General features: G+C 35.5%; 2 protein-coding genes across 4 annotated transcripts in view; one reads left to right on the forward strand and one right to left on the reverse strand.

Moving 5' to 3' along the window:
• Positions 1–154: 154 nt before the first annotated feature.
• Positions 155–7,695, forward strand: LOC109087573 (gamma-parvin-like). 2 transcript variants are annotated; one of them, XM_042715062.1, is made up of 13 exons: positions 155–370; positions 1,359–1,418; positions 2,468–2,535; positions 2,740–2,842; positions 3,966–4,106; positions 4,195–4,310; positions 5,223–5,278; positions 5,382–5,416; positions 5,553–5,614; positions 5,697–5,765; positions 6,254–6,355; positions 6,718–6,790; positions 7,217–7,695. In XM_042715062.1, the coding sequence occupies exons 2-13, from the start codon at positions 1,367–1,369 to the stop codon at positions 7,288–7,290; spliced, it is 951 nt and encodes a 316-aa protein (XP_042570996.1). In that variant the 5' UTR covers positions 155–370; positions 1,359–1,366; the 3' UTR covers positions 7,291–7,695. The 2 variants fall into 2 exon arrangements, with proteins under 2 accessions (XP_042570996.1, XP_018957317.1); XM_019101772.2 differs by having other exon boundaries at positions 160–370; positions 5,550–5,614.
• Positions 7,696–8,569: 874 nt separating this feature from the next.
• LOC109087568 (protein shisa-like-1a) overlaps positions 8,570–24,459 on the reverse strand; it is a 33,357-nt gene continuing 17,467 nt past the window's right edge. The window contains exons 1-4 of one of the 2 annotated variants that reach the window (XM_042715063.1): positions 24,045–24,151; positions 20,935–21,148; positions 18,777–19,094; positions 8,570–12,575 (exon numbers count right to left, since the gene is read on the reverse strand). In XM_042715063.1, the coding sequence (XP_042570997.1) occupies position 12,575; positions 18,777–19,094; positions 20,935–21,148; positions 24,045–24,111 (600 nt within the window). In that variant the 5' untranslated portion in view covers positions 24,112–24,151 and the 3' untranslated portion in view covers positions 8,570–12,574. Of the gene's footprint in view, positions 12,576–18,776; positions 19,095–20,934; positions 21,149–24,044; positions 24,228–24,459 lie in introns of those variants that run through there. The other variant, XM_019101770.2, reaches the window with a different exon arrangement.

Below are 24,459 nucleotides of genomic sequence, written 5' to 3' on the forward strand. Positions count from 1 at the left end.
ATTACTATTTGTTTGTTTACTAGTAAGCGTTATTGTCAGTTACTGACTTGTTTAGGCCCCGTGCACAGCCTGTTAGAGGGTCTTGTGTGTGTTTGATGCTGTGCATGACAGGTTAGAACATGATTTATGCTTTTACAAAATAGAACTAAAGAGGAAGTGGTGCCTTACTTCTTCCTGTCTGGTTTCGAAACAGGCGTCACCCATTTCCGAGTTCTTGTTTTTGTTTTAAGTCGATTCAGAAATATGGTTGGCTGTGTTGAAGAAGTTGATCAATCCTTGTAGGAAAGGCGACAGACCGTTTGGACGACATTTCGTCTGCAGGCCCACTGAAAGAAGAAGGATTTCTCCAGACGTGTGGCGAAAGGCTGAGGTGAAAGTTTTGACAGCAAACAAGGCTGGGCTGTATTGCTCTTTCATAATATTACAGTAGACTTCATGGATTTCTCTTTTATGTTTAAGCATCGCCTTTGTTTCAGATGTTTCTCCTAGAATTGTTTTGAAGAATCAAAATGGATAAAACTGTACATTAATTAAAGCTATATAAAATGGATATGGATAAAATCTCAGATAAATGGTCTGAAAAATATTCAAGATAATATTGAGATACTTTTGACATATGAGCACAGTTTGAGACATCATTGAGATAATTTTGACCTTTTCTTCTAAGGAGAAACATCTGTGAAGCTAAAGCTTTTAAATTTTCTTAATTTTACCTTATTATTAGACATTAAAATCAACAGTTCCCTCTAAAATGAGAATTTTGATGCTTCTATGTACTTTCTGAACCTTAAAGGACATGGGCACCGTGGGTTTTGTGTTTCATGACCGTAAATATGCCAGAGTTTTCAATTCTGAACCAACTATTGCTTTAAAGAGGAAGAGATGGTTGAGATTTGAGACGTTCCTTTTTTCTTTCCATCTTGTTTTTCTCTTCTGCAGCATGTTTTTGTTGTCAGAGAGGTTTATGTTTTGCCCGTCAGTCTGTGTTATGTCAGTGTGGGCTGGCGTGCGTGATGCAGGAAGGCAGAAATCTCCGAGCTCCATGTGTTCTCCTCTTCCAAAACAGTGCCGACTCCCGCAGACGTCTGCTGTGTGTTGTGGAGATTCTCCATCCTTGTGTTTTGATGTGTGAAGTCGGCTTCGGTTCGCCGTACTTCATCATTGCCATAAAATGTCCATCCGAAAACAAGACCTCAAGATGAATCACGTCCTTGAAATTCCCTCAGGACACAAACACGCAGACAGAACCCGAACGAACATCACTTGGTTTTCAAACAGAAGCACTAAAAAATCAAATGCCTTCTGAGTGAAACTATTAATAAAGTTCACTTTTTGACTAAAACTATGTTTTGAAACAGTCAAAAGAATGGCAGACTGTGGAGCTGAAGAGGAAAAGGGCGAATACTCAAATCGTCAGGGTGAGCGATCATCACAACATCATGACAGTTTCAGGCCTGTGTCCCAATTTACATTCTTCAATGTAGCCTATTTAAGTATGTACTTAGCTAATAATGGAAAAGAACAAACATTTGACTACAGTATATACACTAGTGTTGGGAAGCTATATACCAGACATAGGCTATATCACTAAAATACATGTTCTAAGAAACCACACTTGTCTTAGTACTACTATTTACTTTTTATGCAGTGGCCTATATACTGTGCAAATCACACAAATGTTCTATATGCATGGAATACATTTCTACATATGCCATTATGTGTATTATTAAACTAGAGCACACTAAATAGAAAAGTGTATCTTACATTGCAATGTGCTCAACTTGACCTCTCATTTCCAGTATAATGCGTGAACTGGGAATATTTCCAGCCCTAATTTTTAATATGTCTGTTTTGACTTAATATTTGACCAAACTGTAAAGTCTCTAAAATTTTCCTCAAAATTGAATTAAAAACACCCAATAACATTTTTTTAGTAGAATTAGGCTACATTCAGAACATATGTCTTTTAAACAGCAAGAAGCCAATCAGAAAATGTTTTCTGTCCATATCTTATACAATTAAGCGATTGCTGATTGGATTGGATGACAGGTATTTAGAGGGTGTGGTTTCTGGAAAGGGTGTGTCTAATTAAGCCTAAACAACTGAAATCGCATGGAACTCATTTAAATTCATTTTCTATTAATATTACTTACTTTAGCTTTTTACTTTAACATTTTTTTTTACAATAGGCAATTTTAAAAGAGACTCCTCTTATACATTGCAAGAGGTTATGAGTTTCGAAAGCATCAGAATGAGCTCAATGTGCACATTTGTCGTGATCTTTTTAACATACCTGGATTCAGAACACACTAATCCTAACCTTCTACACTATGTAGTAAGTGTAGTATGTGAATTAGGATGCAGTCACAGTGTTTTATGAAGGACAGACCCAGTGTTTAGCTGAAAGCAAATAAGCATCCAGAGTCTGATAATGTGGTTAATGATGTGTTTTATTGTTGGTCTTAAGGGGCAGAGAGAAGAATGATCATTCAACCAACATCTTTAGAAGACCCCAAACTCAACAAACTTAAAGAGGTGGGATACTTAACATCTTTTTAGGATGGTGTGGCATTGTGGCTAATGCTCAGGGCTGATAACTGGAAGATTTCTGGTTTGAGTTATTGAAAAACGTCTACTAATTCATTAGTTACTGTACTAACTAACCCACTGATATCAGTGAGAACCTCATTTTTTGAGGGGTGTCTGAATATCTTGATTTTCTCGGTTGCTTTGTGGCAGGTTTTGGTGGAATGGATCAACAAAACTCTGAAAATTGAACACATTGTGGTACGAACTCTGGAGGAAGACCTTTATGATGGACTCGTCCTTCATCACCTGTTACGTAAGAATCATGTCAGAGCAAGAAAATTATGAAAAATGAAAATTGGCTGAAAATGTACTCATGTGTGGTTTTGTTTTTTTTTTTTTTTGTTGGGTGTTGGGGGTTGTTGTGTGTGTTTTTGGGGGGGGGGGGTTTGTTTTTTTTTTTTTTTGGGGGGTGGCTGAAAATGTACAAACCCACAAATCAATCAAATACACATCAAAAATGAAAATTGGCTGAAAATGTACTCACCCTCAGATCATTCAAGATATAGGTGAGTTTGTTTCTACATCAGAACAGATTTGTATAAATTCAGCATTGCATCACTTGCTCAGCAATGGATCCTCTGCAGGGAATGGGTGCCGTCAGAATGAGAGTCCAAACAACTGATAAAAACACTACAATAATCCACAAGTAATCCACACCACTCCACTCCATCAGTTAACGTCTTGTGAAGTGAAAAACTGCATGTTTGTAAGAAACAAAGTCATCATTAAAACATTTTAACTTCAAACTTCACATCTGACCATCCCTTGTCCGTCCCCTGTTGTCCTCTCTCATCAAAATCCACCCACATATTTGTTTAGAGCTGTTTTGGACTGTTTTGGCTTGTAAACGGTGCTTGAGCTGAGCATATTTCTCTCCTGATTCAGATGAGATGACTTTTTCACTGAAGAAAACAATATTATTTTGGCATCATATTTTAGACAGAAGCAAGAGTTTGAAGTTGAAAATGTCTTAATGATGGATTTGTTTCTTACAAACACAGTTTTTCACTTCACAATATGTTAACTGATGGACTGGAGTGGTGTGGATTACTTGTGATATTTTTATCAGCTGTTTGGAGTCTCATTCTGACGGCACCCATTCACTGCAGAGGATCCACTGGTGAGCAAGTGATGCAATGCTACATTTCTCCAAATCTGCTCCCATGAAGAAACAAACTCATCTACATGAGGCATGAGGGTGCGTACTTTTTCCGCAAGTTTAGATTTTTGGGTGAACGATTCTTGAATTGTCATAAAACTTAAGGCAAAATACAAAAAAATGTTTCTAATAAAAGGCTTCTTTCTTTTCTTTTTTGAGGTGAAAGATAATCCTCTATACAATCATGTTGACACGTCTGTGCATGTTTTGATCCCAGGCAGGTTAGCAGGGGTTCAGTTACATATAGACGAGATCGCGTTGAGCACTGATGCCCAGGTACGGAAACTAGAGATGATCCTGACAGCTCTCAACGAGACCTTAGGGCTGAATGAGGAAAAGGCCAAATGGAACGTTAAACGTGAGGCAATCAAATAAAATCTTGTCACTGACCTATTTACATATTTATAAGTATATGTCCACCGTTCTCCTACCTTGTCATCTGTCAGTCATTCACAGCAGAGACCTTTTGGCTACATTGCATCTTCTGGTGACTATGGCGAGGCATTTCCAACCCGATCTAGTCCTGCCTGTAAACGTCAGCGTGGAGGTCATCCAGTGTGAGGTGATTAATATTGAATTTATTTAAATGTGTAAACTAAGTGTTTCAAAAATACACTGGCCGTATATTAAAGAGGTTGTGAAGTCACCACCAGCACAATACTGCTGTTTTAGGTGGTTGCTAGGGTGTTGCAATGTAATATAATTTAATAATTTTCACAATTCATTGCTGCATATTATTTAAAAAAAATAATATGCATATTGTAAAGAGCAATTATTATCAATTTATTTGTCATTGCATATTTGAAAAATTACCATGCACATTATAATGAAAAAAATGATTTCATGTTTTCATAACTTTTCACAGTTTGTGACTGCATATTATTTAAAAAAAATTATATGCATATTATAATGTAAAACTTGATTTTATAAATATTTCACATTTCATTATTGCATATTATTTGAAAAATAACAATTGTTTTCATTATTTTTTTATAATTCATTACTGCATATTATAAAAAAAGATAATAAAAAATGATTTCATATTTTGTCATCATTCCATATATATATATATTTTTTAAATTGACATGCATATTATATATATACATGCGTGCATTTTTCATAACATTTCACAATTTATCACTGCAAAATATTTTTTAAAATCATACACATAATAAAAAAAAAACAGCTTACTTAATTTAACAAAAACAATCAATCAATACAAATTAAAAAAAAAATTAATATGCATTTTATGAAAAGGGAAAAAAAAATTCTGCTCATGTAATCAAATCTGCACATCCAGAGAAAAATTGTATTAACCAATATTATAAGATCCTGATATCCATCATCCAATCAAATCCAAATGGAATCAAGTCCCACATTATTCATTTTGAATATTCACTGAGCAGTTAAATTACATTACAGAAGTCAAATATTCACGTTGTCAGCCTTCATTAAAATCTAATTTGTTAAACAGGTCACAAAAAGTGGCATCAAGGCAGACAAGCAGACAGAATTCATCACATTTCAGAGGTTTGTGAAGAACCTCCTTCCCTATTAAACATTCAACTGCACTTTAAATCTCTGTGACACCATCCAAACCAGTGTTTTCATGGTCTGTTGTGTGTCTCCGCAGTAATTCCAGTGAAGTGCTAGAGAGAGAATCTAACAGTGAGTCAAACAGAGGCTGAACTCTGAGCCTTTTCATTTCCATATTTATAAGCATCAGTAACTTTCAGATAGTGGAGCCGTATAAAGAAGAAAGTGTTTGCTTCTTAATCTCTCTCTTGCAATGTCTTTGCAGAGGAGGAATCTCCCATTGATGAGCTCTTCAAGCTGGAGGCTCACAAAATTGAGACCGTGAAAAAGGTTGCGATCCAGCTCGATACTTCTCTAAATGTAGCCTTTGACACACGTCTTTCACAGCTTCATTGAGTTTTCATTTCTACAGGCCATTTTGCACTTTGTGAATAAGAACATGTCATCTCTGGGACTGAATGTGACAGACCTCGACAAACAGGTGTGCAAACCCTAGTTTAAAAGCCTCATGGTGCATTTTTTCTAGAAGTCAACTAAAAGGTTAAAACAATAGTCCGCCCAAAAATTAACATTTGCTGAGAATGTACTTAGTCTAAGGCCATTCAAAATGTAGATGTAGATGTGTTTGTTTCTTCATCAGAACAGATTTGGAGAAATGTACACATCATTAAGATGTTTTTACCTTCAAACCATTGCTTCCAGCTAATGCTTTATTTGAGTTGTCTATCTACTGTATAATATTCGTCTGAATCAGGAGAGAAATACGCACACACAGATCAAGCACTGTTTAAAACAAGTCCAAAACAGTTGTAAACAAATATGTTGGTGGGTTTTGAAGTGAGAGGACAACAGGAAATTGATTTTTTTTAGAATTAAATGATCACAATTGTTTATTTATTTTTTAAAGCAATATAAGCCCTCTATGGGCTTGTTTTTGACGTCTCACATTCATGTTTTATGTTTTGTTAGTTTGCAGATGGAGTGATTCTGCTCTTGTTGATCGGTCAGTTGGAGGGCTTCTTCATTCCACTCAGCGAGTTCTTCCTTTGTCCTGTCAAGAGCTCAGAAATGGTGAGAACTTGAGAGAACCTTAGAGTTTTGGATTTAAGCTGAAACAAGAGAGCCATGTTGTTAGTCAGCTCCATTTCGCTTTACAACAAAAAGAAAAATTTAATCCAGGCTTATAGGATTTTACATCAGCGTAACTTCACACGCACCTCCAGGAAATGTCTCGCTGTTGTATAATTAACATCTCTTAGGATGACTGTGGATATGACAGCAGAGCAGCATAAGGCATGCTGAGAAACCGAGGGTAATGCAAAAGACAGAAATCAAAACTAATGATCTTATGGTTACCAGAGATCTCGCAGTGTTGCAGATTTACATTAAATTTAATTGTTTGTTTTCTCATTGTTGTTTATTCCCCTATGCAGCTTCATAATGTGACGCTTGCATTGGATCTTCTCATAGACCGAGGACTTCCGGTTCAGTCTGTTGACCCTCAAGGTAATTAATTTGGGACAGTCTGAACCCTAGTGAGCTGCGTTGTTGTCGAGTGTGCACATCCCAAACAAAACCACTTGAGAAACTCGAATCTTATTAGGCAGCATTAATTTCCTGCCATCTGTTTGATATCATATATTGGGTAAAATAGTCTGTTTTTGATGTTTTAATCAAATATTTTGTATTAAATATTTTCATATTCAATTATAATAAATATTTTCTTGCCATTTTCAATGTTTATTTATAATCAACAATTCTCTCACGTCACCATCCATCTTGAATTTATTTTGCAAATGGAATAACACTTCATGAAGGATACGGAATAACACTTCATGAAGGATACGTACGCTGTTTTTGTGTACTTCTTTAGTAGAATAGCTGGTCTGGTTGTTCATTCAATAATAAGCTCATTTCGCATGTTTCTCACAGATATTGTTTCCCAAGATGCTCCAGCCACTATGAGAGTGCTGTATTACTTATTCAAGAAGGACAAAAACAAATAATCTAGTAACCCAGCTTTCAATTTAATAAAACCTTTCATAATGCTTTAAATAATCAGAATCATTGTAAATGTGCGTCTTTCTTCTGACTAAAAATCAGGGCACAGAGTTGACAGTCAGATTACTTTGGCACTCAGAGTGTTTTAGAAGCAATTGTACAGAGTGTCTCTGAACCATAGAAGAGGCTTCAGAGAGAAAATGAGAGAACATGGCCACTCATCTCATCATGGAAATTGCTTTTGGATGCTGACAGCGTCAGTTTAATGTCACCTTTTCATTTTCCCCACTTTCCAGGTTTTTTTTTTTTTTTTTTTTTTTTGGACAGATATGCATTAGTCTTTATGTATCACTCAATCGTTTTCTGCTGACTTTGCAGCTTGTTTTGGAATAAAAGTGGCACATATAGCAGCTCTGAAACGACGTCATTTCTTCTTCAATACTGGACTTATATGTGAGTGTGTGTGCGTGTGTGCGAGTGCCTGTGTGACAAGCTTTATCACTTTGAAAAACCGTTTGTGGATATACTCCAGTAGATTTATTTATTATTACTATAAATCTAGATCTATAAATTATTAATGTAATAAAAGGTAAATCCTTAGGTAAAATGTACTTTTCCATTGCTCGTTAGCTATAAAAACTTTGCTAAAATCGTCAATATATTGTTAAATATTGATAAATATTGGTCAGAGTGTGGACAAATTTCAGCTGAACACCACAAACATATTATTTTTAAACTTCAGAGGAACTCAAGCTCATATTCTTGATGTCAACTGTAAAGGAGAATACCCTCCATCCACCTCCGTAATTTAATTTCCTTAATGTGTGTTCCCTCAAATTGGATACGGTGGATGACTTCCATTTAATCTAAATGGCAAAAGCATTATGGGTGGTTTAAGAGAGTCTCCTCTCAGAGAATGGGCTGGGATTCGAGGTGCGGGTGGATGGATGCTCTGATGGCGTTTTAATGGTGAATTGCCCTTGGGTAATTTTTTACCATTGCTGTTACCGAGCAGAAATCTTATGAGATGCTGACATTTTTCATCCTAACGCCCGTTTGTTATTCGTTTATATTCATAACTGCAATTTTTCAGCCTTGCCGTGGGTGTTAGTGTCATAAAAATGAATGAAATCTGTAGGACGGTGAGCAGTAAGAAAGCAGATTGCAGTAGAGACGTGTAGGTGGCTTGGACAGACAGATGGACAGAATGTCTTGAAATTCTCACATTAGTAACCTGAAAAGCAGCCTATGTAATGACCCCGAGTGACCAGACGACACCCTGTGAGACTCAAAATATCTGCTGCTGTCCAGTTTGCCCTCTGCGTCCACTCCGAACCTGACCTGCAGTGTTAGGGCGATTTCTAGGGTTGATGGGGACGAATGGTTTAAATGAATACAGACGCCTGCAACGTATGACTGAAACTCCCTGCTGATGTCTCATCATCTCATGCCTGGAGCAAGAAAGGCATCTGAGTCACTGCTGGAGATAATGCTTCACCGAGAAACCCAAACTGTGGTAAGAACAAAACAAACAAAAATTGTAACTTTCTAAAAGTTTATTTTTCCTGTGTTGTACAAATTTGACAAAGTATAACATAATGCTACTTTGTACACAGTACCCACTTGTGAAACAATGATGAGAGTTTACCAGACCACCTGTTGCGAGGTAAAAGCCACAAAGCCGTACGAACAGGTGAAGACTGACAGTATAAGGCAACTGTTGATGTAGAGACAGGAGCACAACATTGGATTTTTAGGTAAACACTGTAATTTATTGAATGTGAAATGGTTTTCCAACGGTGACTTGAGAGTTGCAATCACTTGCAGCAAATCTCGGCTTTCAGTTCAAGCTTCCATTGTGGTGAGAATCTAATTATGGAAATGATGAGTTTCCTTGTTTCCTAAAACGTCATGTTGATTAAAGGCTGAAGAATGACTCCTGGAAGGTGGCAACAGGTTCTTTGAAACCCACCCATTGCACGCCGATCCCTGATACGAGTTAAGTTAAATTATTTATTATGACTAGCAATCAGAAAATGGCACTTTAAAAAAAAAAAAAATTAAACAAACTCCTCGTGGATCCTAGTCATAGTTGTTTAGCATGGGTGAATTTCTCAAAACGTCAAATAGAATCAAAAGGAAACCAAGAAATTATATTATACGTAAAGAAAACAAAGCTCATTTAAACAGTTTATATTTCTTAATTTGTATAATGTTCACAATAAGCAAATTTCCTGTTACCAATAATGCAGAAAAATAAAAGAAAAAGAATTCTTTACATATTATACTTTTTAAACTTAAAAATAAAAAAAAATTATTGTGTTGCTTTTCACTTTTCATTTCATGAAAAATTATTTTAAATTCGAATCAGTATTTATACTGAAATAAAGTAAAAATACTGTATTGTAATTAGAATCATTTTATATAATCATATATTATACTTATAATGACGAACTCAAAAGCAAAATGTATGAATTCATTTCAGTAATCTCAAGTTAAAATGTGTTTAAATGTCATGAAAATTTCATGCAGAAGCAATGCAAAAACTGATGTCTTAGCAATATGCTTAATTTTCTTCACGTCAAATATGGTGTCTTATTTATTACTTTATTTTTTTAAATTGGTGAGATATGACCTGGACATGTTAGCAATGCCTAGACCCACACAGAATCTGAATATTCAGTTGTTTTTTTTTTTTTTTTGATAATTGTGATATTTTTTAAAAAATGGAATGGTTTTAATTTGGGAAAATATGTCAAACTGATCTGAAAGCCTTCTCGAATTAACAAACATATTTAGTAAACAAACACACCAGGGTGCAAGCTTTGTAAATAATGAGTGAATTTTGCAGAAATCTGTGGGCAGTGATTTCATGCAGGCCCAGCGATGCCCAAACATCTTCAGCAGAGTTTCCATATTCTCTAAACAGATGATGAATCACAGTCATCCTCCTGCCAGCTGACACCATAATTAAACTCACACCTGCTCAAACCAGAGATCACGTCTCCATCTCATCTGATCACCTCCTCTTCGAGCTCGTTTCTGAACCACCAATTACTTCAGTCAAAGGTTGTGTAGCCACAGCGGCGCTGTTCTGTTCTATGAGTGTAATTGGGCTGCTGTCTGCCAAAAACTGCACCATGGACTCCTAACAACAGATATATTCTAAACTTATTGCTGAAAACACACTGTACTCAGTTTGGTGCAGAATCCCAGACTGAAGAGCTTGTTTTAAATACTTGCTGATCAGTGCACATGAAGTAAGTTTATGTTGCCTTGAACACTTTAAAGTCTGATATTTTGTTCTGTTTTTGATGACATCTGGAAATTAGCCAAGTAGATGTTCCTTGGTCTTTTGTTGCTCTTAAATAATTATTTTCATTTAAATATTCATTGACCAAATCCTAAAATCATAGGGATATGACTGAGTGATGAAAATGCCCTATACTTAAAATATGAAATCTGATTGGCTGGCTGTAATATTCTTCAATCGCAAGCAAGGATGTTGATGAAGGAACATCTTCTATTTGGCTAAATTGAGTTTAGCTACATTTCAACAGGCATGAGAAGCTGATACCCAGCTAACAATGAACATTTTCAAAACTTTGGCTAATGTTCTGGCAAGGTTTTCTCAAAGTTGTGAACAAATGTTCTTCCAGTAATTCTAATAGGACATTTGTTCCGAGTTAATAATGTTCTCAATGTTAGCTTCAAAAACATTATTTATACATTGTTTATGGAATGTTTAATTTCCAAAAATGTTTGAGTTGGATGTTCATCTGTTTTTTAAATGTTACTTAATGTTTCAGAATGTTCCGAGAACATTCAAATGTAACATTCCCATAATGTCTGGAAAATTCTGAAATGGAATGTTCTCTCAAGGAGCCATTCACGCAGAACGTGTTTTTCCTGTCCAATGCAGTACTTTCTGTTGTTTTTCATATGTAAACGTGTCAGACGTCTTTTGCAGCATCTCACACATGAGCGGCGTGTTTTTAAGATGGCGTGTCACTTTAAAAGAATTACAACTTTTACACACAGTGCCACACATCGTCAGTTCAAAAACAGTGGACTTATCAGAAGACCCCAGAGGCGGGGCAAGCTTTTGTTTACCATAGCAAGTTGGCATGGCAACTGTTTTTTTTTTTTTTTTTTTTATATATTTAATGGCAATATTTAGAGGCATTCCTCTGCACTTAAAAAAAAAAAAAAAAAGACATTCCTGAGCACTGAGCCTCATGTTTTTAGTTCTGTGTGTTCAGCCCCTTAATCTTCACATAAAACCATTTTGAATGCATGCAGAAATAGCATTTTCATAACGTTCGCAAAACATTCCTAGAACTTATTTTTGTTAGCTGGGTAATGCCTTGCAAAACCAAGGTAAACCAAGGCCATTTAAAAACGTTGTCTGTGCTGACCTCTCTGTAAGTGTCTCCTTTGTCATGTGCAAAGGAGTGTGGAATTATGTTTATTTTGGGGTTTCACTCAGAAACTAAAGTCTATATGAACTCAACCGATTGATATCAATAATAGTGTGTACTGCTGAACAAAACCTCTTTAGAGGTCTCAAAACAACGTGATAAACATACACAATGAACTCTTCAGGGCATGAAACAGAATTAATTTAACAATTTGCTACCTCGCTGATTCTTACAGATGATAAAATGTTAAATCACGACAGTAGCCAAAAACAGACATTCACGTACGATTTCATTTCACATCTTCACTGCAAAACCACCCATGACATGTGAGTTGATATTTCCTGCAAAAAAGGTCATTTAACTTCTAGTACTGAGTCATGAGAGTGCTTTAAAAGATGTTTTAAATGATGTTCGACGTCTTCATTCATCACTCAGCGTTTTCCCTGACTACGAATCAATATAAACTGACACTGCACAGTTACAGAGAGTTTAATCTAGAGGAGCTCACAAAATGGTGCAGAAATGGCTACATAGGTCCTCCAAAGATGGTCAGGGTGAGTTCTGTGTCCATCAAAGTCCATTTCGGTTCGAAGTCTTCTTCCGGAGTTCCACAAGTCTCGGTGCAGCCGCTCTTCAGAATCTCTCATTCCACCACTGGACAATTTCCAGTTGGCTCTGAGTTGAGGTTCTGGGTTTGTCGAGGGGTTGAAGGACATGCCCTGTAAGATTTGGACCACATTGAGAGGCTTGGGGCAAACAGGCCCTGTGACGTAGGTCCATGTGGCAGGGGCATGTACTGCAGTATGTTTCCCATAATGCACTTCCTCTCCGGGGGACTCCAACAGTTGGTCCTTACATTTGGTCAGTCTCTGTTTATTAAAAAAAAGCATAAGGAATTGATTATTGGAACAAAAACAATGGTGATTATTAAGTATTACAATTTAAAAGAACCATTTTCTATTTGAATGTTTTCATATGTAATTTATTTATGTGATGCAAAGTTGAAATGGTTTTTGCAGTTTTTTTTTTTTTGGTGATGCATCTTTTTTTTTTAAGGTTTCTTTGAATAGAAATTTCAAACTAACAGGATTTATTTGAAACGGAAATCGTTTGTAAGCTTATAAATGCCTTTACTGTAATTTTTTAAAAATCAACTTAATGCATCTTTGGTGCAGTGTTGGGGAAAGTTACTTTTAAAGGTAATGCATTACAAAAAAAAAATAATAACTAAAAAAAATAACAATATCATTTCATAAATAAAACAAAAACAAATACATTTGATGTTTAACGAAAGACTTTTTCTCATCTGGGCTGGGCTTGCTAATTTGTTTTTAATATAAAAATTATATTTTTGGCAAATGTAAAGGCCCTTTCACACCAAAAGTGAAACGAATACACCTCCGCCATTCTGGATCGCATGAAGCATAGAATGCAGGAGAAGAAAGTTCAACACTCTTCAGCAATGAAACAAAAAGAAAGAAAAACAAATGTCATGTTTGAGTCATTTTTGCATATTAATATGGCTGAATTGGCTCATCAAAAGTCGGCAGCAAAGATATTGATTAATAAAATGGGATTAAATGCATAAAAGATGTGTTATTTAATACATTTAATTATTGCAGGTTTTAACTTTTTCCAAACCGGTACTGTATATATTTTTTTAAACTATACGTTTTTGTTGTAGAATTAATCTGTGACTGATAATAGTGAGAAAATGTGCCTGTTCACTAACACTGGCTCACACATCTGACAGATAATTAGCCCACTATATGGACTCTGTTGCTGAATTAATTGGACGAGACCAAGACAAGACACTTGACTGGAAGCTCACTTGATTTTAATTACTGTACTGTGTATCGCATCTTATTCCAAACACAAAGATGCACATGCCTTGAACAGACCAAGAACTGTCTATTTAAAGAGAAGGAAAAAAAAGTGAATGCAATTTAGAAATGCATTTTTGAGTGCTGTATGCATCAGATAGTCCAAATGTAAAATCCACAGAAGCGTTTATGTAACTGGCAACTGTATGTTTGTGCGTATCTGAAGAGGTGGACAGCAGAAATGTCACACTCTTTGGCCTGTGTTTGGTATGGCTCTTGGAGCACACGCACTCAAGAGTGGACATGACAAGTGCAGGTTTCACTGTGTGCTCTTACAGAAATCTGCCCACAGTACAAGAGAGGGAGAGACAGTGAGTTGGCAGACCTTCTCTAATAATACACCATGTGCTGCCTCCGAGATCTTTCTCTGAATCCAGGCCATGTCTCTGGTGTGTAGCAGACATATGCATCCCGACCAGACCGGCGCAGAGTGCATGCTGGGAGATCATTCCCAGAGCAGCAGGAGACTGAGAGGTTAGCTAGTGCTAACATTAGCACAACATTAACCCAGAAGAACCATCTACATAGAGCCAGACACCTCAGTGTCTCTTCAAAATTGGTTTGGGAATTGTAAAAGTTACTTAACAAGTAATAATGCATTCATTGTGCATTACTACTGATATAATGCATATCTTTAACTAAACATTATATTATTTTAAATCATGTGAAAAAAAAAATGTTTTAGGTCTCACAAATCTTAAGTATGATGTATAACATGATATCAATCTGGACAAATGATTTGTAGTTTAGTAGTGAGTCATATTAATTGAGAAACGGCTCCAATTGATTAATAAGTGTTTGTGATTCACTATAAAGAAATGACTCATTCTCTCAAGAATTGGACTTCACTGGTCGTGCTGTATGTTTGTGATTAGCTAAAAAGAACCAGCTCATTAGTCATTCTCTCTGGAATCGGAAATCACTGGTCATGCTGCATGTTTGTGATTCACTAAAATGGACTGACTCAAGAATCATTAACTCTGAAATTGGACTTGACTGATCACTCTGTATGTTTAGCGCTTACAATAATGAAGCAAGGAACACATTCATGTGTGAGAATGTAAATGGAAACAAACGCCATGGAAATTGGTTATGCATTTTATGTATTTATTTATTTTTTTGTCTTTGCTCTCAACCCTACTCGAATAGCTATTTTAAATTTCATTAAATCTGTTTCTCACTGACAGCGATACATTCAAACAAAGCAAACGGACAAGACATATTTGTCAGGAGGCGCGTCTGAGAAATAATGACAAAAGATCCTTGTAATCCCATGTGTGCCATCTAGAGATTCAGAAGAGATTTCTGCAATGTCAAAAAAGCAATAATGAACAATCTAGCAATAAATGTTTTCTCGTGTTTGACAACGTCCAAAAAACATCAATCTGACATGCTGAGCAACCGGGATCTAATCGCATAAACCATCAGAGATGCTCAACGTGTCTTAAGGGGGCACTGAAATATGGCTCTTAATAAAATGTGTCCTGTTTATAGGCTTTTAAAGCTGATTCCCATGCATGACACGTCAGTCAAACCAGATGTTGTAAAGTGAACACACAAAATCTTCCCCTATCATTCCCCCGGGCGTCTGCCCTTCTCTAGATCACACAATATAAGAATCAGATGCCATTTAAGACCCTAGCAGTGTTTTCTCAGGCCAGCAGGAGGAGAACGGCACGTAGCCCTCAAATAAAAACACAGTAAACGGGCAGAGACTGATCTGACCCATATAAACGGCTTTATGAATAGACTGTAAGCAGTAATTGAACTTAGTTCTGTTTTGGTCAGGGACCTCCATTTTTCTTTCTTTTTTCTCTCTCTAACAGATGTTCCCCTCTGAGCTGGACTCAATTCAGTAAATTCCCACAATGCTCTTGGGGAAGGGGCTTTAAAGAGCTTGACTATCTAACTCTGAGCCCTCTTATGAAAGGCTATTGAAGTCTCCAGCTAGTACAATAACATGCTGTGCTTTTTCAGTGCCACTATACACCAAAGGCCCAATTTAGTATAGACTGCAGAGAAAACAAAACTCTAGCTGGCTATTTATTATTATCGTTGTTATTATTATTTATACATACGTTTATATACACACACATAATAATGATAATAATAATAATAATAATCAGTGATATATATACACACACTGTAAAGATATACCTATAGTATATTGATATATTTTCTTTTCAATTCTGTCCCCACTGAAAGCAAAAATGTTGCACAAATCAGTCATCTCAGCCAAACAGAAAATACCTGATGACAACACCGCTATATGAATCAAGTTTTTGACCAATGAAATTCCACAGTGGGTGGGGCCACCCAGCACAACCACATAATATAAAACAAGCATTAAACTCAGATTTACATAAAGACATGATTCACCGCTTGAAGCTTTTTGGAGTCGTGCCTGCTTTAAAGCTCACACATGAAATCTGGGTGTCATACTCATCTCGTTTATCTGTCTCGCAGCAGAGTTTGAAAGTTTCCACTCAGCGGCTGAAGCTTTCAGAGACTGCTGTGATTGTTAATGAAAGGGTTCAGCACAAACGACAGGCTTAATTAGATGGGTATTCAGTCAGACTAACACGGCTACAGCGTCTTGCTGATACACTTGTGCACTGTAAGAGAACAGTGTGTGTCTGTACGTGTTCCTCCTCAGACAGCACACCCACGGACGAGTCGCTGGAGTTCACAGAATTGACGAGGTTTACGCGATCAGATAGTTGAAAGATGTTCAAGAGTTGTGTTTGTCACACTAAAAGGCCTGTCAAGCTATGTTTAAAGTGACAGTTCTCCCAAAATGAAAATTCTGCCATCACTTACTCATTCTAGACCTGTGTGGCTTTATGTGGAGCAGAAAAGATGGTATTCTGAAAAATGATTTTACTAAAACTAATTTTGTCCATATTTTTAGTCAATGGACCCCTCATGTCCTTACACTGCAAAAAATGATGTTCCTCCTCAATATTTCTGTCTTGTTTTCCAGTACAAATAGCTAAACATTATTAAAACAAACAAAATTACTTGATATATTAAGTTTTGTTTTCTGAAAACTTAAAACAAGAAAAATCATCCGCCAATAAGGTAAAAAATAAAATAAAATAAAATATTGTTTTCCCTTGAATTGTTATGACCTTATTGGCATTTTTTCTCTTGTTTTAAGTATAAACATGCTTGAGTACAATAACATTTGATTTATGAATTTTGCTTTTTTTTTTTTTTAATAACATTTGATTTTTGAATTTTGCTTTTTTTTTAAAATAACATTTGATTTTTGAATTTTGCTTCAAGTTAATGTAGGTCATATTGATTTAAAAATGTTTTGAGATATGAACTGGAAAATGACAAAAATGCAAATAAAATACTTTTTTTTTTCATTCTGTTCCCACTGAAAGCAAGAATGCTGCACAAACCAACCGAATCTCAGCCAATCAGAACATATCTGATGACAACACAGCTAAAATGTTTCTCAACCATAATTTCAATTGAAAGCTAGTTTAAGCCTGAATATTGTATGTTATTGTCTCTTTAATCTTGTACAGCAAATTTTATTATTGAAGTGATACAGTAAATGATGATAAATATGCAAATAAGATGCATATTTATTTCATTTACAGTGAATTGAAAACAACTGTTTAAAAATCACACTCAAAGGATCTGGACAAAATCTTGTGACTTGAAGTTTCCTTAACTAAAGAAGCTCTATATATATTGTAGTGAAGTTTCATTTACTTTTTAACAATTTTGACCTGTATATGTCAGAATCAAGGACAGCACTCTAACAGTTCTTGATTGTGACCTAGTTCTGCTAGCAAACGGATCTGGTGTTTGTGCTTGTGTTTTGTGTTTTTAAAGTGTTGGATCTGCAGCTCAGGATGATGATGATGCATCTGGTTCATTGCCAGTTATGTGTAAATGCGCTGCCTCTCCTGAGAGGATATACACCCGTCAGTTTGAGAAAACTCCATTAGTGTGTGTGTTGAAGACATGGAGTTTAGTTTACATGGACTGTGAAGTGTGTGAGGATTATGAAATAGTGTGTGCTTAAAATATTGCAGGTTCAGAACAATGTAATAAAAATCCACTATGATAATTGGGACTTTCCCCGCGTTTTCTGTAAAGAAAAGCAAAATTGGAGGTTATAATGAGGTGAATGATGACACTTCCCTGAAGTGTCTTGCATTAAACTGCCCAAAAACGTGGGTCCATTGTTTTTTCATGCACTGTCCATTTTTGAGATATTCTGTAATTTTGCTTCCATAACTAATATTCTTTCAGACTAGTGGAAAGAAAATATCCAAAATACATATTTTTTTTATTAAACTATCTATTTTCATTTGTAGATTTCAATTACAGTTCATATTTTTTAAAGGCAATTCTGTATTCTGAAGGTTTTTACAAAGAGGTTTATTCATATATTATATTCCTAAAACATTTTTTTTTATATGGCTGTTGACAGTATTTTCCATTTTATGGAGTTATAAAAAGAGATAACCAAAATCCCCTCTATAAAAACAGAAACAATAATTTTGAACCTGGCTTTATCAAATGTTCAGACTTCTGTTTTGGAAGTTTATGCAAATTGGTGCATATTTAATTAGATGATACCTCATCTGCATAGTTAAACATACATTTTCAAAACAAACAAACAAACTAGTCTTCATTTACTGTGATTAATCAACTGAGGAAGTGATGAAGGTGATATCTGTGATTGATTGATCGACCGATGGTGCCTTAAAAGCAGAAACATGAATCTTTATATTTTTTAAAAGGACCTATTTCTATTTATTATTATTTTTCTATTATTTTCCATTATGTTAACTCATGTAAACTGTAAGATATTTAAATCATAATTTTTACAGTCATTAAAGATTGATGTTTTTATGGTGTTGCGTTGAAGTTGTAAAATTAGATTTTTGGGGAGGTTTTCGTTGGTAAGCAATTCATTTTCACATTAAATTATGCTTATTGTTTTTTTTTTTTTTTGGGGGGGGGGGTGGCTATACTATTGAAACAAGTATTTTAACATTTACATAATGGCCCCATTCACTTCTGCTGAAAGTCTCACTGTAGCCCAGATTTTTGCCTGTGGAAATTATTTTCTTGGTAATCAGCCACAAGTTGTACTGAACCCAGAAATATTCGGTTAAGATGCATTCAGTATGTTGTGTACAGTATGGTTTCACTCACCAGGCTGTTGTGGTATTGTGTGCGGTCTGTCCCGGGCTCGTCAGGCTGTGTCTGATCTGACCGCAGCTGTGTTCATGATGTTGCTCTTGAGGTTGTGACGGAGCTGTGGGTTGAGCGGGCCGTCCGTCCCTTTCCTCTTGTCCCTCGCCGTGCCACTGACCTCGGGCCTGTTTCAGCCAGCGGCCGCCCAACCCGCACTTCTCCAGATAAACTCGGCACACCTCATAGTTCATGGCCGAGTAATATAGAAAATCAAGCGCTAGCAGCACCATGACGAAGAATCCATAGATCCACACACCGATTAATGCAGAGTAATTGCTGCGACGGAGAAAACGTGGAAGAATTAGATGCACTTAATATTTTATGTGGCCATAAACAAACATTTTTTGATACACAGTGTCAAAAAGCCTTGCAAAATGGATGGAAACTCTTTAGCAGCACTAGTGGTCTTATAAAAGCTAAAGTACTTCAATAAATTTAAATTTCATTAGTGTTATATGAGGCATTTAGTGTTAATAAACCGTTTTACAGTTCCTTCTGAGTATAAATCCCTCCCCAGACTGACAGAAAACTGCAGTAAAAGCAAAGCTTTCACATCATAAAAAAAGAACAGTCCTAAACGAATTGCACAGAGTCCAACAGGAGTGCTCGCAGAACGGGAGGGTAACTGGATTTGGCGAGGACATGAAGCAGAATTAATGATTAGTTTTAAACGAATTGCAATGTAATACATGTGATCAAAGAACTTTCACTTTTTTATGTTATGTGTAAAAAATCAAAGCAACCCAAACATTCTGGTAAAGAAAAGTCAACTTTGATTAAGCAGAACATTTATTATCAGATGTTTATCTAGGAATATATATATATATATATATATATATATATATATATATATATATATATATATATATATATATATGTATATATATATATATGTATATGTATATATATATATATGTATATGTATATATATATATATGTATATGTATATATATATATATGTATATGTATATATATGTATATGTATATGTATATATATATTATATTGCTACAACTCTAGAAATATCTGGTGACATACCACTGCCAAAATATATTAATGAGGGGAAAAAAAGTGGGTCACAAAGTTTTTGTTAAATGATTGTTTTTGTCTCATATGATGAAAAATATTTGCCACAAATATAAATGAGCAACAGTATTTAATTTTTTAAATAAAATATTAAAATGGATAAATTAATATTATATTAATTATTATATTTAATTATGATTTATTGATTTGTGAATGGTATGCATTATAGATTTCAATATTTAATATATTATTATTATTATTAATATAATAATAATAATGGTAACATGCTAATATATATATCCCTTAAATTTAACTTTCTAAAATCTCTTGTCTAAAATCTCATTCTAAAATCTCTTGTTAAATATAACATTCTAAAATCTAGACCATAACATTATTAATGAATTCTATGATTCTGGGCCATAATCACAGACCCTTATCATGGGTTGTTGATGTCGACGAGGCATTATTTCATTCTAACCTGGACTCACAATAGCCTGATGCACAATAACTCAAATCTGCGCCAGATATGCCTTTATATGCTGAAGCGTCCAAAGATGCTGCTTCTGAAGGTGGTTTAACCCCAGGCTATCAGTAAATATCACTGGCTACATCCTGCTGACCACAGAGGAGAATGAAATGGCGTCCCACTACGATGATCGCCCTTTCAGTAACTTCCCTTCTGCCTGAGAGCACAGCAGCACCGCGCGGCCCCAGACATTTCCACATCATTAGCTGTCATGAGACCGTCTCCGAGGGACAGTGTGAGGCTGTTACCCTGATCTGAGAGCAGTTAGTATTTTCAGTTAATATTTGATGAAGGGAAGCATTTCAAAGTGTCAAAAAGTAAACAGAACAGGTGTGACCTCTGGGCAAAAACTAAATATGTCTAATTTAAATAATAGCTGAGAAATACAACTGGCACTAGTAACCAAAATCAAATTGTATGTGTGCTGTTGCAATCAGGCTGGTGTCAATATAAACTCCAGGATCACTGTATTAAATCATAAGATAGAAATGACTTTGTGCAGCTTTTCACATGGTATGATAATCTCAAGTCAACACTGTGTTTGTAGTTGAAGGCAGGAGACTCACTTGTGAGCGTAGCCGTCTGGAGACGTGGTCAGGTTGACCTGCATGACTGTTTGAAACTCAGTATCGTTGCAACAGTACTTGAAGGCCGTGTTGTTATGGTGGCAGCAGAACATGTACGTCTTGTTGTCCGAGAGACGAGGACAGTGGAATCCAAAGTGGTAGCGCCCTTTGTGGTCAGTGTAAGGCTCACACACCCGAAAATGAGCAGAGAGAGCTGTGCGGAAAGACAATGATAGACAGGACAGTGAGAGTGTGATGTGAGATTGTAAACTGTCCAATACAATAAAAATACAATACAACATAATGTAAAATGAATTGCAAATGTCAGATTCATGGTTACTTTGTTATTTTTGGCCTTTTTTTTTTGCTTCGATACAATAGTAAAAATGAATGGCATGGGGATGTTGCAGGCTGGACTCGAACATTCATCACATGCATGAGAACCACAGCTCGACATGTTTTGTTGCATGCAGTTCAGCTAGAAGTTCAATTTCAAACGGCTGATCTTCAGCCAAGTCTTTTAATTAATAAGAGATGCATTTTAGTGTTTCAGTTGTAACTCACCCTGATTTAATGACGCTCACCACATTTAGTGGACCTCTTGGAAACTGGATGGAATTCTAAAGCATTAAAACGTGCTTGAAATAATTTTCTCACTGATTCGAGCACATGCACAAAAGTCATGCTACAAGGCTTGTTTTTAATACATGACAGACATAGTTCTGCTTCATTATTCATCTCTGAATTCCAAACCGAGAGTGACAGCGAGGTCTGAGCGACTAACCCATGTTGACACAATTCACCCTGAACAACTCGAACAGGACCAGCATAGACGTCGCATAGGAAAGCCTACTTCTCTTCTCGCTCAGCACCACATGCACTTGTTTTCAATCTCAGTCACTAAGAGTTTCAGCCTAAATAGCTCGGATGTGTTTTTAGGTGGTGCAGACGTACTAAACAAAACCTTGATTTCCTCACAGACCAAGGTCTTTATGATAAATCTGCACTTCTTCATGAAAACCTGCGTAGATACATGAAAATGTACTTCAGCTTGAGTTTCTATTTCTTTCAGGCTGAACCCGATTTGTTTAATTAGACAAATGTGAGAAGAAAAGTGAGGAGAGCTAGAGCACCAAAACTCATTTAGACGGGTGCAAATTATGAGGGTTTTGAGGTAGTTTAATTAAGTTGTGAAGCCCCCCAAAAGAAAGTCAACACAAAGGGTTTGGAATCTTAAGTACAAGTGCTAAACATTTCCAAACAATGTTTTAGTAATCAAAGTATAATTGCAAGTTAGTAAGAGCTCATTGCTCACAAACAGAAGTCGTGTCCGCCTGAGGAGGTAACCATACCAACAATATGCCTTATAACCATACATTATGTACAAAACATAAGTGCTGGCATTATTTTTCAGTTTTTTGCTTCATATTATGTCATAAAACTTCTTTTTAAGTTCTTTAAGTAAGTTCACACTTCTAGTGAATGTATTAAAGTTATAGTGTATATAGCTTTGAGGCCCTTAAAAAAAAAATAAATAAAAATAAAATATATATATATATATATATAAAATCAAAGACAAAAGGGATTTTAAAGCATCAAAAGTTTAATACTGCTTAAAATTTCTTTAATTTAGATTTTTCATTTTCTTAAAAAATGTTTAATTAGAATGTATTTAATTTTTTTTTTCCTTCCAAGCAAACAATAGTTCATATAGCAAAACAATATAAATATGCAAACTACAAATCAGGCATATTTAGAACCAGAATCATTAGATGATTAGTTTAAGAATCACAGGATGTCTCGCCTATGAACCATGTATATGTGTGTGTATGCGTGTCTTTAAAATATAATGAAATATGTGATATTTTTAATGATTTTTTTTAGTATTCAACACGCCGCATATCTAAAGAGTCATGACACCATCATTGTTTGTTTCATGATGATTTTCTCCTCGCTGTCCAAGGCTTTAAACTGCTGCAGAGAGAATGACTCATGCCTGTCTTTAATAATTAAAGAGGTTTTTCAATTTGATCCAGCTTTATGACCTGTAATCTCACACAATCTCACACCCGATCAATGTTATGGAAGCCTCAGTCTCCCGGTGGAGGCAGAACTCGCAGTGAGACACCATCTAAAGCTCAGTGAGACACAGATGGACAATGGATGAAACAAATTGGACAGCTCAGAGATTCTGGGAGAAGAATGGCCGTAAGAGAGCGGTAAATCTGATAAGAGGATGTTTCTTCATCTACAGGCACCTTTATGTCCCACGGGTTGATTTTTATTGAAACAAATGGGTTTCAACTCTGTTGTGGTCACTTTAAATCTGTCTTGAACCATGTCTTCATCATTTTTTTTTTCTATTTAATGTTTTACCCCTTTTTCCCATAATAAAAATATGAATTACATTTTTAAAATGATAATAAGAATTAAATATAATAATGTATAAGAATTATATATTAATTTTTATTATAGGTTTAAAAATGTAATTAATATTTTTATTATAAAATATTTAAATAAATTATAAAAATTAAATCAATTTTTTGCTTAAAAACTATCAGTTTGCACCTAATAAAGTTAAATGATTTTCAATTTAATAAATTAATATTATCAAATAAAAATGTTCATTACTACATTTTTAAAGCTATACAAAGAATTAAAATCAACAGAAAGGAAAATGAAAAAACAAAACAAATTATTTACTGTGATTAAATAAAACATTAAATACATTTTTGCACAAATTATAATTTGCACCTAATAAAGATAATTTTATATTAAATATATTTTAAGCAGTTTTAATTAAATGAAGTGAATAAATGTATATTATCAAATAATTTAAAATAACCCAGATGTGTAGAAATATTATATTTGTGCATATTTACAGTATAATCAATAATATTGTGTACTCGCTTATTCTTCACAGGCCCAAAAGTACCTATAGTTGAAGAAACATCCAAGTGCTTTTGAATATTATGTCAGTTTTAGATATTTCTCAGGGTTTCTGATGCCTCTGATTGCTTCTGTCAGCAGATTCAGACAGCAGGTACATAATGAACCGCTGTTGTGTCCAACCAAACCATCTGCCCATGAAGTAGACGGTCTACAGTTACCTGTAGTAGACAGAACGAGGAAGATGATGGTCAGGATGTTGAAGGAGTGATGATTAGTGACACTCATCTTCTTGTCCTCCCTCAGGGGAGGATGGAGACATGAAGCCTGACAGCTTCAGCTGCTTCCAGATGTCATCTTCATCTCCAGCTTCTGTTCATGACTGCGACAGTTTGCCAGCACACCTGTAGCAGAAGAGGGCAGGTGTTATGATCACGCCAAGACATCTGTACGGTAAGATCTGACACTGCTCGTGTCTTTCTTCAGTCCAAGATTGCGCAAATCTGCTCTTGCAAGTTCACCTTCCTACAGAGTTTATTCCAGTCTACTTTGGCAAGCCAAACCAAAAAGCGTAGAAACTGTTTTCACTCAGAAATTGTTGTAAACCAAAAAGTAACCCGTTGAAGTTAAATGTGT

The sequence above is a fragment of the Cyprinus carpio genome, chromosome A25 (genome assembly GCF_018340385.1).
Source record: "Cyprinus carpio isolate SPL01 chromosome A25, ASM1834038v1, whole genome shotgun sequence".
NCBI classification, from domain to species: domain Eukaryota; kingdom Metazoa; phylum Chordata; class Actinopteri; order Cypriniformes; family Cyprinidae; genus Cyprinus; species Cyprinus carpio.